Genomic DNA, 17173 nt, shown 5'->3' on the forward strand with positions numbered 1-17173 from the left:
ACTGAGGCTGCTCTGTGCCTTTCGTAGGCCTCCAGCTTCTGATTTGATCCCTTTAGAGGTACTTAAATTTATTGATCAGGATGACGTCCACAAACTGCATCCAAATATAGCCCTAAATGTGTGGGCTCCGTGCTGTGCAAGACCACCACCTCTGCGTAAGGCATTCAAACGTTAAAAGCATGCCCCCAGCTCCACTGAAACCAGCACCTATGATTTTGAGTAATCCCATGACCTCAGTGGGACTAATCACTATTATGCTTGGCACTGTTTGAAGGAATTTGTAAGACAAGTAGGTAATAAAACCAATGAAGTACACCTTCCTAGTAACTGAAATCAAACCTGCAGTAAACCTCAATAAGAAGTCAAACAAATCTCATTAATCCACTTTCTTGCTGTAATGTTTCATGCTTTTTGGACTCTACTTGTAAAGTCCTAAGGGCTCCTAAAATGATGGAAATAAAGTGCTAATTTAAATAATACTGGTGGTAGTCCGGAAGAGAAATCAGTTTCTCTTTTGATGGATCTTTCTCACCCTTTTCCCCTCTTTAGTCATTACAGGCCCATACTATCTGAGAATTACACCTAGAAGATATTCTACTTCACAATGTAAGCTCTTGCTTAAAAATAATAAAGAACTCCTTATCTTTTGCAGTCTCCCGCTTTATTTATTAAAACAGAGATTGCATCTACTTTGGCAGATATCCTTGTTTGTGCTATGCTATATTGCATGTAATGTTTAGACAGTCAGCAAGACTGGAATGCAATCTGAGATTACTTCGCTTAGATCTATGTGAAGTATTTTACTTCAATCAGCATTGCATTCCTCATATGGCACACTATAAATGCATTATTTAAGACATAAGTCTTTTACCTCTCACCTGGTCTCTCAGGACTACCACATGGCCCTAGATGAACTGAAAACTCATCACCAGCAAAAGCCCAGTTCTACAGCAATGCTTAAACTGCAAGGGAGGTTAATCTGGGACTAAAGAGATCTTAGTTGTTAATTGCTTCAACGCTCTTAGTCCTACATGGTCTAGAAAGTCTTTGTAAGTTTGGAGATCAGATTCATTACATGGAGTTCAGAATGCTGGTGACTGGAACAACTCTTCTGCTCCTGCAAGTACATACAGTGCTCTTTTTCACCATTAAAAAGACTTAAATAGTGACAATTTTGAATTGGTTCTCAAAATACTTAGAAAATCAAAACAACAAAACTTTAACCTCTAAATTATTTTATCTTCTGATTTTTTTTTTCTCAAGTAGCTACAGCACCGCATTACTTAACAGTTCTGTTGTGTTCTGCATCTAGGAAAGTTGAGGAAATGCCCATTTCACCCACTCGCAGACCACTGGATATCTGCATTCCTAGATCAGCTCACTCGTTATGCTGGAACTCATCAGCAAGCATGAAAGATGCCAGGTAACTTGTGGACTCTTAAGCACTGATGTCCTAGGCCTGACAGAAATCTATGTGGGGCACCCATCTCAGAGCCATGTGCCACTACAGCTCATCTTCCAGGCTTGAGGTAAGCCACAGCCTGTCCAGGATGTCACGTCTAGGGGGCCACAAATTCTGCTAAGACAACAGCATGGACTTCACCCCAAATTCAGCTCCCAAAGTACCACTTCCTTCACAACAGATGGAATGATGCAACCAATTCAGATGCTAGTATCTTTTATATATATAACTATGAACTTTACCTGAATGTTAGAGCTGTCAGATTGCAATACAATATAATCCGTATTTATGGGCAAGTTAAACAGATATGCCCTTCAATAGTCTCCGAGGAACAAAGTTGTCCAACGTTTTTTTTTATTCTTTGTAGACTGTCTTCCCAGCAAAAATCTTAACTTAAATCTTACTTATCTTAATAAAAAAAAAAAATCTTAACTTTTCTTAACTAAAAAACTTAATGCAGTACATAAGGATTAACTCACAAGGGACTGCAGATAGCATGGGGCTAGATCCCTGTGAGCCCCATGGAGATGTTTCTACTGTGGCTATAAAAAGCATGCATTGATTCAGTATACATCCAGAAACAATTTCCTAATTCCATTTTTTGTTTTCAAAAGAAAAAAAAAGAGAAGAAAAAAAAAAAAGAAAAAAAGAAAAAAAAATAACCATGTGGCAGGTTAAATGTAGATTGGAATCTAACATTTACTTGTTACTGGTCAGTCCATAAAGTTTTATCAGCTGATAGAAACCCAACTTCAGTGTTTGCTAGATTGTAAGTAGACCACAAGTCTTATTCCAGACTAAACATTATATGATTTTTTGTATTGTTCAAACTACAGTATCAAAACTGAACTAGAATCAGAAAGACTACTAAAGACATTTTGGATAGTTTCAAGATTCAATAGTAGATTTCAGTTCCATTTCTGCTTCTAAAAGTCAAGTTCATAAGACACAATTTCATAAAACTAATCCAAGTTTAACTTGATTATAAAAGCTGAAATATTGTTTGAATATTTCATAGGTTATTATGGTTCTCCCCTAATGCTGGCCATGCCTGTCCATTACAGACGTAAGTCCCCGCCGCCAAAAAATGCCTTTATTTTTTGGGTAGACAAGACAGCCAGTTCATGACTCTGGGGGGCAGTGCCACTCATGCAGACGCTAATGTCACTAATGTTGTTCCAAGCTCCCTGCCAGCCAGCTGCCTGCAACAGAGCAGTCAGTCTGACCTTTGGCCAGGAGAAGGAATGGCTCAATAGCATGAGAAGCTGCCTTATCTAATGGATTAAGCACAGGACCCAAGCCAAATGCCAGCTTTGACAAGGACTTGCTCTGTGGGCCTTAGCTGAGTCCGTTAACCTTTCTTAGTTCTCCATCTTTAAAATGGAAATGATAAGTCCTCTTCAGCAGTGTTGCAATGGTCTGATTTCATGAATGTTCAAGGCATATTACCAGGTGATTCAGCGCAGTGCCAAAACCTTGCTCAACTCATTTCAGCAGAATATTTACAGAAAAATATGGTAATAATCACAAATAATTTCATTGGATATTTAATTCTAAATGTTACGGTTAATTGAAAATGTCTTTTAAACTCTGAGTTTGCCATTAGTAACCTAAAACTGCTACTTTAATTAGGAAAGAAAAAGGAGTTTTGCAGTACATGATATTGGACTGATGTCTTCAGGTAAACCATACGGACAGGATCAGGCGAGATTTTATCTACCAGAGAATAGTGTCCATACCTTTCATTACTTTGTGAAGATAATTCAAGTGTATTTTGAAGTCTGGGTGCACTAATTGACAGAGCAAATTACTTTTGGAACCATAATTCCAAAGGGCCTTTGAATTTATTCCTTTCATTTTACATGTACAGACTTCCACACCTTTTTGAATTTAACATTTGTATATGTCATTCTGACATTTGCTAGCATTTGAGAAACAATTTCAAACACTATTTTTGCACGAAAGGTATTAAGACATCTTAGTAGAACAGATTTTAGAAAACTCGTTTACATTCTGCACATCTAGCCACCTTGGTTTCTTCATTCTACTTTCAAATATTTTAATCAAAATTTTAACATGGAATTTTCTGAAAAGAAAGGCTGAATGCCATACATAAAACTTAAAAAGCAAAAAAAAAGCTCTCTCATTTTCTATGCTTGCATTTCAAATACCAGGTTCTGAAACCTCAGTAGTCCCCCCAAAATGCAGAAAACTGATTAATAATGAGGTCAGAAACACAAATAAATTAACTTCTAATGAAGACTGGAGACACAGTAATCAAAGTGTTAAAAATTCATTTCATGCACATCTCATTTGCTTCTTAGCTGATATTTATCACATAATTCTGTGAGAAAGTAGAGGCCTAAGATGCTCCAGATAAATGTCTCAATTAATTGTACAGAGGTAGCCCTCTTTGAGCTGAACCAGAGCTGTGAGCTCTTTATTAAAAGCACTATTCTGTAGCCTGTAACCTTGTTCCTTGACTCCTCTCTAGTTTCCAATTTAAACAAGTCCCCATGCGGCCCGCTCTAAAGGGCTTTGTCTCCCTGTCATTGTTAAGAGAGCCGAGGCATCCTGGAAGTGTGAAATCAGACCTCATGAGCTGAACGGTTCCCCAGGGAACGCCGGACCGCGCAGAAGGTCAAAGTCATGGGCTGGACCATCTGAAAGCGTCTGATCGCCGGTCTGTGACACAGCAAGTGGGGTGGGGGTGGGCGAGAGGCAGGCGAGGGGGCTAGAATCGAGCACGTCTTAATTAAAGCCCAAAGACAGCAAAACAAACTGTTTTCTAGGCAGACTGTCACGAGGAGCTCAGATTTTGCTCTGCTAATGAATCTGAGTTGCTAACTATTATTCCTGAAAATAATGGGACTTGCGCTGACGCTGATAAAACCTGTAGCACATCTTTTCCCACAATGCTTCCTTCTCGTCAATAACAAGGCAGAGTTTTACATTTTATTTCAGGTTATCAGGAAAAGGATGAAAGTATATGCCCCCAAAAAGGAGAGGCAAACACTGTGAAAATAGCAGTCCCTCACCCTACTTATTCCCCTCACCCTACTTATATACAACTTTGCAGCAGAAATTTACTTATTGTTTTAACTGACACTATTTCACTTTGGAAAGGTCTATTGCTGTCCAAACATCCCGTGGCTTGGGTAAACAGAATGTGTATTAATTTCAGAGATCAACTGACATGATGAATCCATTATACCTCACATTTTACTGCATTATCAGAATATTTCATTTAAAAGGACTTCATCATAGCCATACAAGCAACTACTCCAGTGCTCTGCAAGCAGCTGAACTCTTGAGAAAGGCTGGATGACTTCCAGAAGAACCACAAGAGAGCGAAGACGTGGGGGAGAGGGAAAAATACAACTTCTTTTAGCTGAATAGAAGAAAATGTTAACTGTATTGTCAATAATATAATTTCATTTGTTAGATTATAGATGTTTGCTTGTTTGGCAAACATTAGGCAATATTAAAATATAAAATATAAAAGGCAACATTAAAATATAAATATTTTATATGAAATAATAGCTGCTGTGACCAGAATTTCCAACAGAACACGATTTTGTACTGGTGACAACCGCAGAGTTTTGTTTTACCAACAGAAAGAACTCTGTGACTGATGTCAACAGACACTTTAACCAGGGAAGATGTCCTGATAAACCGGCCAGCACTTTTCAAGGCCCTGGTCCTGCCGGATGCCCTGTGTTTCAGCGCTCCCTGAAGTCACGGAAAGGCTTCAAGCACCCATCAGGAACCTCTCATCTCCTCAGTGGCTCTCACTTTCCTAGGCAAGTCATTTCTGTGAAAGTGGGCAGAGTGAAGAGGAGTCTGACTCCGTGTTTTTCTCAGATATTGTTCAAACTAAGTTATGGCACATTCAAACAGCACCCCCTTTTCAGGTAGGTAGTGACCATTTTCTCACCTGCCCACAGCTTCACTGAAATTTCAGTCTGCCTTGGCATCTTGTTCAGTGCATGTGTGTGTATCTGGAGTTGTAAAGTGAGGCCTTAACCATCACCCTTAATCTCTTTTTCCTTCTATTTTTTTTCCTCTCTCTCTGTTTAAAAATCAGTATTAACCTTAATGATTTGAAGAGCAGTGTCCAACACTCGGCTATTAACGCAGAAGAAAAAACTACCCTCAACTATCAACAGTTTATTAGGGGCTTAACTGAAGTGACCTACTGTAGTAGTATTCAGCTGAACAAGACTATGGGCTTTCTCTCTGGAAAGGAGGAGAACTGAGGGTTTCATTAAAAAGTAATTTGTGCTTTTTACTCATTCATTCAACGGGAGTCTCAATTGCTCTTTATTCAAACAGAGTTAATACAGTATTACAATGCTTCTCAATGAATGTATGGTAACAAAAGAAAAATTTCACATTTTGAAAGGAAAAAAAATATCTTTGTAACTGTGTAGTAAGACTGATGACTACTTAAAAGATTACAGAAATCTTTTTTCCATCTATACTTATGTTTAATGATGGAATATTATGGATTTTAAAAATCCATTCAGTCCAAACTAATAAATTTTGATTTATTACTGCATATGAAGAGATTCCTGAAAGTGAAATGGGATATGTTCAACAGACAGGAAACAGCAAATCAGACAGGTACAACACAGGTGTTTCAGCTACTTTTCAGACTCAGGGAAGGGCAAAAGATTAACTGCGAAAAAAATGGTATATTAAGAAGAGCAAACTACTCCTGGGTTTTTATTCACATAAGCAATCCTTAATTGCGCAAGTTATACTACTGATGACAGTGTTCTCTAAACTGACTAGTAAGTACTGCTCAGCTGAACATAGGTGAAGGATTTTATTTTTGGGGGGTAATTTTTACAGACATGATTTACTGACAATCAACAAATGCCTACTTGTAAATATTACTACTTAACGTTTAATCTGAAATTATCTGTACATGCCCACATAAGTTAAATTAATAAGAACTCATTGTCCTCTTTTCAAAATACCAAATACTACTATCCAACATATGCATGGATTTCTGTTACATCTAGAATACACAGCCTTTTTAAAAAGCATATATACTGTACAAATGCTAGTGAGCAAAATACTAAGGACATGGGCAAGTTATTGTGTGTTCTTCCCAGTCTTCCTGACTGTCATTCTAAATGCAATGTCTGAAAATTTTTGGTAGCTCTATACATCTTTAATTGAATCAAATGTATTTCCAAAAAATCTGTTCAACCAGCACAAATGACATGTTGATCTGGAAAAGTCGAAGACTGAACGAGGTCAGGGACTGAATTATCCCATTTGCCCCTGAATAACTTAATCTCTCTCTCTGTTCAGACCACATTGGATTATAAGGTCAAAGCAGAGTGAGGAATCTTTAGAAGCATTTCTCCAAGCTCCCCAAAAATAGAATCTGTTATTTTGTGCGGCGCAAACTGGAAGATCAGTTTCAGCAATTAAATGTTTACTCTGTTACCTTGTCTAAGAAAAAAAAATACTGGTACTCATGCTAATTTGAACAAAACCATTAAAAAGAAAGTATCACCCTATATATCTATATCTGCTGTTGTAGTAAAATATTTACATCCAAACTGCACTCAAACCAGCTATATTAGGATAGTTTGCCTTTAAAAAAAATTATAAAGACGGTTATTTTCTGACATAGAACAAGCTCGCTTTGCTCCATTTAACCTTTGCAGTATGAAGGTGATTATACTTTCAGGACTTAACTTGGATATTTCTGAAGAAATATATTCGGTATGGCTGGGATACTTTTCCTGTGTTTTGAAAAGAAACAGGTTTAATTATCCAATCATCCTATATAACTTAAAATAGAAAATAATATATGAAAATTTTTATTTCCCTTTTTAAATAGACAAGCAGTACTTAAAGGAAACTTTACATGTGTTTGAAATATCTGAAACCAAAAGCAGCCTTGCTATGTATCTGGCAGTTGCCAAACAATTATTTTGGCAAAAAATTTAAAGTTCTATCTATATCTATCATCTTTCATTTCCCTTGTCTGTTGAACTCAGCTTTAATAGATACAAATATACAAAATAATCCAAATTAGAAAAAGAAATCTTGCATAAGTATCTCATACAGTACTTTCTGCAGGACCTCTGATGGGGTCAAAATATGTATTTCACCCTTCTCGGAAATAACCTACATAGGAGTCCACTAGCATTAGAATGACTTGCTGCCTTGCTTACAAAAGTGTTGTTTGTATGTCTGAGGATTTTTTTAATGAGAAGGTGAGACTAAGCAAGCAGGCAATAATATTTTGATAAACTTAACCGTCTTTTCATCACTTTTTAAAAGGCCTAGTATTACTATTTACTGTCACAGAAACTAAATGAGTCCTTGCCTGTAACATCAGCTGCCATCAATGCTTCTGCTCGGATGACCTTCACCTGAAGAAATCCCACGTCCTTCATGTTATGGAACATCCTCATTGGACTCTAAAAAACCATAATAAGAAATACAATTCTAGATTGCAAAGAGGACAAAATGAAAGCAATGTTGGTAGCTTCTTCCCTCTCCCAAATATAAGTTAGTGTAATTCTAACATATTCACGCTTTTAATTATTATTTTCTGCAAAACATGCAGTTGTTGGTGTTTCTTTCAGTATTTTGCAACTTTAACTTATCAATCAAAAACACAAAGGAAAAATTATAATATAAATGATTAAATATGCTAATTCTACTGACTTAATCCCCCTAATAGCACATAAACAACTCTCCATCACAATTGTAAATTACATCAATGTATTAACAAAATTAATACAAACATTTCATCTCCCTGAATACTTTTGTGAAATCTGTGCTCATGTTTTCCCTTTGAAGGCTCCAAGAATATTTTGAACAGTGACTTAGGACCAGTATCAATTTCATTGTTCTTGATCATTATATGTAAGCCTGTATGCAGCATATATGCAGCAAATAATATGAGCAAAAACAATCAAAAGAGGATTCTAGCAATTTAACACTTTTCATAATAAACACAGGCAATAAAAGATTGAAAAAAAATGAATGAGAAGATAATTTTAATTACACAGCAAAAAAGGGTTTACTTTCTTTTTTTTTTTAACCACCAGTTTCTGCAGTATCTACATATATTAAAAAAGGAAGAAAAATTAAAAAGCAGAGTAACAATTGCATTTACTCATCCTACATAGTTATATAAAGCTGCTTGGAAGCTGCATTCTGTTTTTTCAAATGACCAAATGTAACAAACTGGGGGTATTGTAGCAGCTAGGCATGGTATGCCAAAATTTTTAAGCTCCAACTTTGAACGTAATTTAAAAGTTGCAGAACTTCAAATGCTGGTACATCAAATTCAATTTTGATTTTGCAATCAATTAATAGCAAATACAACGTTAACATTTAGTTTCTTCATAACCTATGGGAAGAACTCCAAAAGAGGAAACTAAAATTAGATTTTTAAATCCATTTTAAATTATAATCATATGTGGCCTAATTTTGGGTTACTTTTGCAAGTCCTGTTCATAAATGCTAGCTGGTACATTTATTTCTAAACATTTTAGCATCTGAAAAAAATGCGAATAGTTCCCGTGGCCATTTCTAATATTTTAATTAGGTATGTGAAGGTATGTTAGCAGGTGAAACCTTTTTCACTGCTTATTATAATGTCTAGATTTCTAGAATATGCAACCATCAGGTAAATACCAGGTCAACAATTCTGAAATTTATTATGAAGTCAAAACTGACTATTAAGGACAACCACAATAACATCACTTATCTAAAAATCACAGCTGCTGCTTAAATGCAATATTAAATGTCGCAAAAATTTGATGCATAGATAAAATCCTTTCAAACATTAGACATATAATATACATCTCCCTCTTTCTGTCAATACGGCATTCTAACAGCCCAATCACAATCTGATATTAATTTCAGAAGCCCCAACTGACTATTTATTGTTTACAGTGAAGGTTTGTCCTTAGTATCCTGACCTGAGGAATCCAGTTAAGCGCAGTATCACATGTGCAACATACTTACAAATATGCATGTATGTCATCACAGGAAAATCGTTGATAATTTTTATTTGTTTTTAATAGGTTTATAATGAGAAATAGGGTTTAAAAGTACTGACGGTGAACTTTAATCAGCACACACTCAACCCTCTGCTTGTGTGCTTACATGCAAGCTGAAAGTGGCAGAGGTGGTGGTACAGATAGCAGTGTTATAATTCAAATCCACGCTGGCACCATCTCTCATTTACTTCAATAATGATCGAGGTTTGGAAGCTCCTTATCAGAGCTCGCACTGCAACAGAGATAATTCTGCTCTAATACCATGATGAAAGTGAAAGGACTTAACAAACAGGTTTTCACGTTTTACGTGTTTCACGATGACTGAAACAAACACCTAGCTTCAAAAAGAAAACAAAGCAAAAACAAAACAAAATAAAACACCAGACAAACACAGACCAGGACAAAAAACTGCTGCCTTTCCTGCAATGCTGTACATCCTTCCCTCTCCAAATTTCACCCAGCAAATTGCATGTTCTGCAAAAAGGCACTGGTACTGTATTTCACTTTGCTACCTTTGTTAACATCCCACAGAATAATTATTTTTGAACTTTAGTTCCGGCAAGTCAGCTAGTTTAGATTACGTGCATCCCGTGACAGTGGAGACTAGTGAAAATGTATACAGCGCTACTGCACAGACTCTGGGAGAAGCAAATGACTTTAATACCTTACTTTAAATACATAACTTTAAGTAATGATTTATCAGATTATATTGTGTCTTCTTATTTATGATTATTGTTGAAGGCCTCAAAAACCTATGGTTTCTGAAGCCTGAAATTTCCATAGCAGAGGAATCTGTGATTTGCAGTGAATCTTTTCAGCCCTCAATAGATGGGAAAAGATTGAAATGCTCTGGAGATGAGTCCTCTTTATTTTTTTAATGAAAGGCTGTATAATATATTTTCTGTATGGCTGCAGCAGCTGTCACGGAGAGCATCTCAGTTCAGCTCTATTATGGGAGAAGCAATACCCCATCCTATGGCATCGAGATACACTGAGGGGCCAGTACTGATTGACAGCTTGTCACCATGACGTCTTATTCCATCTCTGTTATGGAGAAAATTAATGTCACACCACCAGCCTTATGACTCGCTGTCATCTTAGAACTGCTCACCTTTTATCAATGCTCTAAATAACATTTCAAGCCCATCGTCTCACGGTGGACAATCTGGTCAAGGGACATTAAATCGGATGACTGTGAAATGTCATAATAAAAATGGAATGCTAACAACTTCTTCTCTAAACTAGCTCCTCTGGTTTTTAAACTGTGACAAGGGGGACCATAGGTTCAGCACACCCGTTCTGAAAAGGTCATACAATCTCTCTTGGTCTGTACCCATTAATGCGCCCCCCTCCTCACCCCAAAAGGAATTAATCTTTTCAGACAATTGTGGTAAAATAATGGTTCAAACAGTAATGCCTGTTTAATTTGTAAGGCTCTGATGTTCAGCTACAAATGGTTAAATGACAGTAATAGAGTCATTTTCCAAGGCTATTTGATCTGATGGCAAGGTCAGCTCATTAACTGTTTTTGGCTGCGGAAAGGGTGCAAAATACATTTCTCAAATGGAAGCTGGATTTTTTTAACAACACAAAAAATAAGGTCCAAAATACAGCCCACGAATGGGAAGAGTGCATCTTGGTAACTGCAGAGTCCTTCTGTCTATCAGTTTTGAAGTAGAGATATGAATACCAAAGATAAATCAAACATCAGTGAAAATAAACTATTTGAATTTTCTTAATCCTTGCCATTTCTTTCTGCTGCTGTCTACAGGTCATTTAAATTAAAAAATGTAGGATTTTTCAAAAGGTCTATTGATTCTATAATTTTCAAAAACACATAATGAGAAATTCATACTTCTGCAGTAAGAACATCTTCCAAAGGTACAAATATTTTCAAATGCATACGTTAATGCAAATACAAGAAAAGACACAAATCTATGAATATTTAAGCAATGGAAATAAATAGATCAATCTTATTCCACATAATTATGCTTTACACTGGGGACTAAATCTCAAAAAAATGAGAATTTAGGAAAACTGATTAATAATACACAGTCACAACATGTTGCTATACTGCTTCTAAATTATCAAAACCATCAGTATCACTCAACTCCCATCGTATCATCACACACAATAATCCATAGAAATGTGGTATTGTTACACTTGGTAGCTAGAAGTATGTCACCTCAAAAATGTATCCACCAGAAATTTATTATATAAAGATCCATTCTGACAACCACAGGCTGTCTTGGTGGCTTCCTAAATGTGAAATAATTCTCTTAATTGTAATTATTTTTCAAAGATTTTGCAAAATACCTTAGCTCTCAGTTGGTTTAGGAATATTATGTTTAGCCTCACTAAGTCACCTCTATTAAACTGTGTTTATGATAACACTATTGGTGTATGAGTTGTACAAGCATTAGCAGACAGCTGATTCAGGGGAGATAGCCAGAATAAATTTGCTAAAGCGCACATACTGCTAATCTGTTTGAAGAATATTGTACAGCATTAGTACCAGCACTTCACGTTATCTGCACAGACTGATAAGGTACATCTTTATTAAATTCTGTTATTGAAAGGATGTCAGTCATGGAATACGAATATTTTAAAATCTAAAAAAAAATTAAGCGGCTCTTTGTTAGTCAGAGCTTGGTTTAATGGCTGAGTGTCTAGAGAAGCCTTTCTAAACACCTGGCAGCATTGTACAATAAAAGCTTTGTAATTTTAAGTGGAAATAGCTTTTTTTTTTTTTCCCTCCTTTCTCTGTGTGTAGTGAGACAGTTACTTTTAGTGATTCAGGCATTAACAAATGCTGGAGTAAGAGCTCCCCTCTCTGTTGCTTTGATAAAATTGCACAGATGCTGTGTAATGTGAGGATGCTGGGAAATGAAAATAATTTGCTGCAGAACATTTTGAAATGGAAATAATATTTGAAACAATTATTTGATGATATAAAATGCTACTTCAGCCTCTAATGTACAGTTAAAAATTTCTTTCTCTTTAGTCAAAGCTTAAAAACCCCAGACTATTGGCACTTCAAATCAGTTGGCATAAACACCCACCAGAAACTGTGCAGCCACTACATAACTTCTTAGTTTTCTCGCACTTGGTAAAAACGATCTGCAAGGCAAACTTCTTTATGTCACGGAGTCAAATGCAATAGCTCAATTACTAAGGTAAAAAATACGTTACTGTACAAAGAGGATTTGCAGCCTTCCTGATGCTACTTGTTTTAGCTGCAATAATATTAATGACTAGTTTAAATGACTGCCAGAGGCTGAATGTGATAAGGATGTAAGAGATATATTTGGACTTTTCTCCCTAATACTTATTATTCATATAAACAACCATTTTGCAAACAGAGGGCAAAAGAGAACTCCATACATATCTCTTCAGTATTTCCTCCCGCTCCTTCGGGTCCTCCAGGGAGTTGACAGAGAGGTCAGAGATAGTGACTGCAGCTGAGGCTGTCAGAGTGACCAGCAACACCAGGTATCCCTCTCCTTCCTCCAGCGGCATCTCCAGCTTGTGAGTTTGCTCTTTACTTAGGGTTGACAGGTCGACCTGGCACCTAGAAACAAACATTTTTCATCAGCCTGCGGTTTTCTTCACATTAAGCAACAGCACGCTGGCTTACTGGCATTCAGCTGGACAAACAAACAAACAAAGACAAATCAATAGGAATTCCTTCCAGCTTCTGAAAGGATTTCTCTTCAGTTTCAGCCCATGCTGCTTGCTTGTTAGCTGTTTTTTCAAAGATGCAACTTGTTATGCATGTGAATAGTAGAAATATTGATTAAAAAACAAACAAACACAGGAAACAAGGTTGTCTAAAATGTATTAATTGAGTTCCAGTCAAAGAGAATTTTAAAAAATCATATTCAGATGCAAATTTTACTTTTCAATTTTGCCTCTTGTATAAATCTTAAAATGTAAGTTTTGGTATGAATGTTTTCAATACCATTCATCCAACAACAGTAAAAGTCCCCTCTAACAAAAAAGAAAAAATAAAATCTGTGTGGACTTAATTGTGACGGAGTCAACATGACTGAACATAGAAAAGCACAACTTGAGCACCACCCAAGGCTCAGCTCTCTTGCAGTTAGCTATGAACGGCTCAGGGTCAAAGCTTCATGCAAGCAGCCAGGATAAAATTTGATGCCACAAGCCCTTATATAACAAGATGTCTCATGTTGTAATGAGCAGGGACTGCTTATAACTGCACAAATAGTGGCTGAAGCCAATCCACCCTGCTTGATCCCTCCCTGAATAACCCTGGCTGCATGGGATACACCATACACTGAACTAATGAAGAATGGCTCCATACGTGCTAGCCAGCAGAAATACCTTTGCAAGTGTTGAAACATCTTTAAAAATAAAAGATAGAACTATAAAGGAAAAGCTAACAAGGAGCTGACCAGAAACTTTTAATTAAAACCATACCTTACAGTCAGTAAATATGTACTCTGTACGTACCTTAGAAGTACCAATATTTTAACATGTATACTTCACAAGTTTCAACTTTCCTAGATTGCAACCCTGAATGTGTATAAAAAATTCAATGCCTGTATCAACTCATAGAATCAATAAGGTTGGAAAAGACCTTCAAGATCATGTAATGCCATTTCTCAATGTACAGGAATTTCTGTGAAAAAGCACTTTTAGGAATACTTCCACTTATAGCATCTCTTAGTAGTGTTTTGCCAATACATTACTCTGAATAAAAACAAAAACAATATCAAAGTCAAGTGTATGAATACATTCCATACTTAGTTAAACAACCAAATAGTCTACTTTTAACAGTGATTATTTAATGTGACAAGCACATGTTCTATATGCCACTCTCACTAAGCTAAACATCTAGCAAACTCTTTTCATAAAATGTCAATTGATTTTGAAGAGAAAGATAATGTGGTGACCGCAGGGCCAATAAACTGAGAAAAAGGTGGCAGACATGAATAAATAGGCATTTAAGGATAGGAAATAGCCAATTATCAGAATAAATGCATCCTCATAAAATAGGCACTATGCAATCACAGGCAGATTAGATTTGCTACAGGAAAATTTTCTTTTAATTTTTTAAAAAACATTTACTGTCTGTGTAGCTGTCAAAATTAAACTACTGCAAAGCTCATATAGTAACAAGTTTCAATTATTTTACAATAAGAAAATTTCTAACTGACATAGCTCTCTGAGTTTTATGTTTACCGTTTATTTTGAACTCTTTGGAAGATAAGATGTTAGAAATGAAATTAAGAAAAACAAAAGCTGTTGCTGTCAGTGTAGGTTCACAGTCAATCTGAGTTTCACACGTGCACATAGGCAGTCAGATTTTTGTTTAGGCCACGGTGAGGAGTATAATGCTCTCCTTAAGATAATAAATATTATGATCAAATGTTAAAAGTAGGAGTAGGTTAAGATGCCTCTAGTGTTAAATATTCTTAGATTGTTTGCAGAGATATTTTTGAGGAATATCTGTTTTGAAATAAACTATCTCTGTAACCTTAATCAATAATCATTGGAAGGACCGTTTAAACTCTCTTAAGAGCAAGTAAAAGAATCAGAAAGCCATTACAATATAAGTAATGCAGAAATAATCCACTCCTCACTCAAAAATAGAAAACGAATGCTACCTGCACTCCAACAAAAAACCCAAACACCTACAAGCATCATAAAAATGTAGTGACTGTAAAATTATAGTGTTTCTGTCAGAGCTACGAGCTCCAATGCCTTGAGTTCACAAAGTTACAGCACTCTTTGTGCTGTAACTATTAGTATGTGTTATTTCTTATTTAGGCTAAAATAAATTGAAAATCTGATTTTACCTGTACATTTTTCCTGTAAGTATAAAAATATTTGAAATAGCACCATATTTAAGAGAGACTTACAAAGAAATATGTCTCTGTGTCTTTTTGATAGATCTCTGTGAACAATCACCAGCTAGTTATTTCCTAATATCATACAGAGAGGTAGGAAGTGTCTTGGAAACTTCTTCTAGTGAAGGCCTTAATCATTTTACAAGAAAAATATTCTCAGAATGGCCCACAGATAATTTGATAAAAACCTGAGATTATTCCATCAAGGAACGGCACCACTGTGCTTTATGGAAATCCCAGTTAAGAGCACCAATGTCCTTACTAAGTCAGATGAAGCACATTGCTCATTCTGTGCCACATCCTCTGCTCTGGGTGACACTTTGCAGGAGATACAACTTGCATGCACCTAACTCACAGGAAGTGCGGATGGAGCATTAGGCGTAAGGCAAATGCATTGGCAGCACATGCACTGGAGTCCAAAGACGAAGGAAAAAGCAAATAGAAACATTCCAATTTACACTGCTAGAAAAATTGTGATCTTTTCCACTAATAGTTGAGTTTTTCCTGGGGGGGGGGGGAAAAATCAACTTTGTTTTTTCTTACACAAAATTTTCCTGCAACATTTGTTGTTGTTGTTAGATCTGTTTTTTGTTCTCACTAGATCTTTGCATGGGAGCAAAACAATGAAGGAAGCTTGTTTTCAGTAAGACATTGTCTAAGCAGTAATCTTATCCTAGAATAACTAACACCAGTAGGAAAACCTACAAAACTTTTTTGATTCAATTTACCTGCAAAAACTAGAATTCACAAAATACTTTTCAAGATTTAACATTGTTGGAAAGTTCAGGATGAACATTAAATTTTAAGACAATGATTTATAATCAAGACAAGCATGGGAGATGCTAAATACAAAGTTGTGGATAACCAAGATCACATACCTGTATTCCAAGCTTTAAAGCTCACTTTTACATCAGTTAAGATGTGCTTTTAGACACATTTGTCACCTACAAGTGTTTCCATGGAGAACAAAGATGGTTTGAGGATGAAGGTGAACTTGAATGCTACCAGAAAGTGCTGCAGAACAAGCAGGGCAGTGGTAGGAATTTTTGTCTTTTATTCTCCACTGAGGACCATGAAAAATTACAGACATTTGCAGAAGACTATAAGTTGCATATAGTTGGAGTCACATTGAAAACAGGAGATAAATACCAATTTTTGGAGAATTCAGTCTTCATGACATTATTATCACATGCTGCTGGTGACAGGAAAAATTTACCTCTGGTGAAGAGGCCAGCATGAAGAACTATAGCAAAAATAGCCATTACCTCTGCAGACAGATTTTCAAGCATGACTATAAATCACCTTTCAGTAAATTTTAGCTTTTAGGGTAATTAGAGTATTCTGCATTATACCGCTGCCCCATGTTATGTGGTCCCTTCAGTGCACAACTATGACAATGCTAAAAGTGCCAGGAGGGGACAACTGAACATGCACTTGGGTAGCTGACATGTTCAGAAACAGAGATACATCTTCCCAAATACCTCCCTCATCAGCTCTGCACATGAACATTACCAGACGCCACGTGGATCTGGATTTGCAGGCCTTGAGACATGAGAAGGGAGGAAAAAAATCATGTAAGTGCCTCAAGCTCACACACCGGAGTGTGATAGGTAAGTAGCAGCTGAGACATGGTGCAACTCCCAGAAAGAGGATTTGAAGATTTAAGGGGAATACACCACTTCCTCTGAACATGTCTTCAGTGTGTGTTAATTACCCAAAATGTTAGAAATAGGAATTTCTGATTTATTTTTAATTTGAATGTATCTGGCTTTGGTTCTTTTTATGCCTTT

At 36.3% G+C, this 17173-nt stretch overlaps 1 protein-coding gene across 13 annotated transcripts in view; it reads right to left on the reverse strand.

Annotated features, from left to right (window-relative positions):
- The window catches only part of MCTP1 (multiple C2 and transmembrane domain containing 1), a 240516-nt gene that overhangs the window by 105492 nt on the left and 117851 nt on the right, over nt 1–17173 (reverse strand). For all 13 annotated transcript variants that reach the window (XM_040542064.1, XM_040542060.1, XM_040542061.1 and 10 more), the window contains 2 exons: nt 12892–13078; nt 7818–7911 (listed from right to left, as the gene is read on the reverse strand). In XM_040542064.1, coding sequence (XP_040397998.1) covers nt 7818–7911; nt 12892–13078 — 281 coding nt within the window. The remainder of the gene's footprint in view (nt 1–7817; nt 7912–12891; nt 13079–17173) is intronic.

This window comes from Cygnus olor, chromosome Z, assembly GCF_009769625.2.
Source record: "Cygnus olor isolate bCygOlo1 chromosome Z, bCygOlo1.pri.v2, whole genome shotgun sequence".
NCBI lineage: Eukaryota > Metazoa > Chordata > Aves > Anseriformes > Anatidae > Cygnus > Cygnus olor.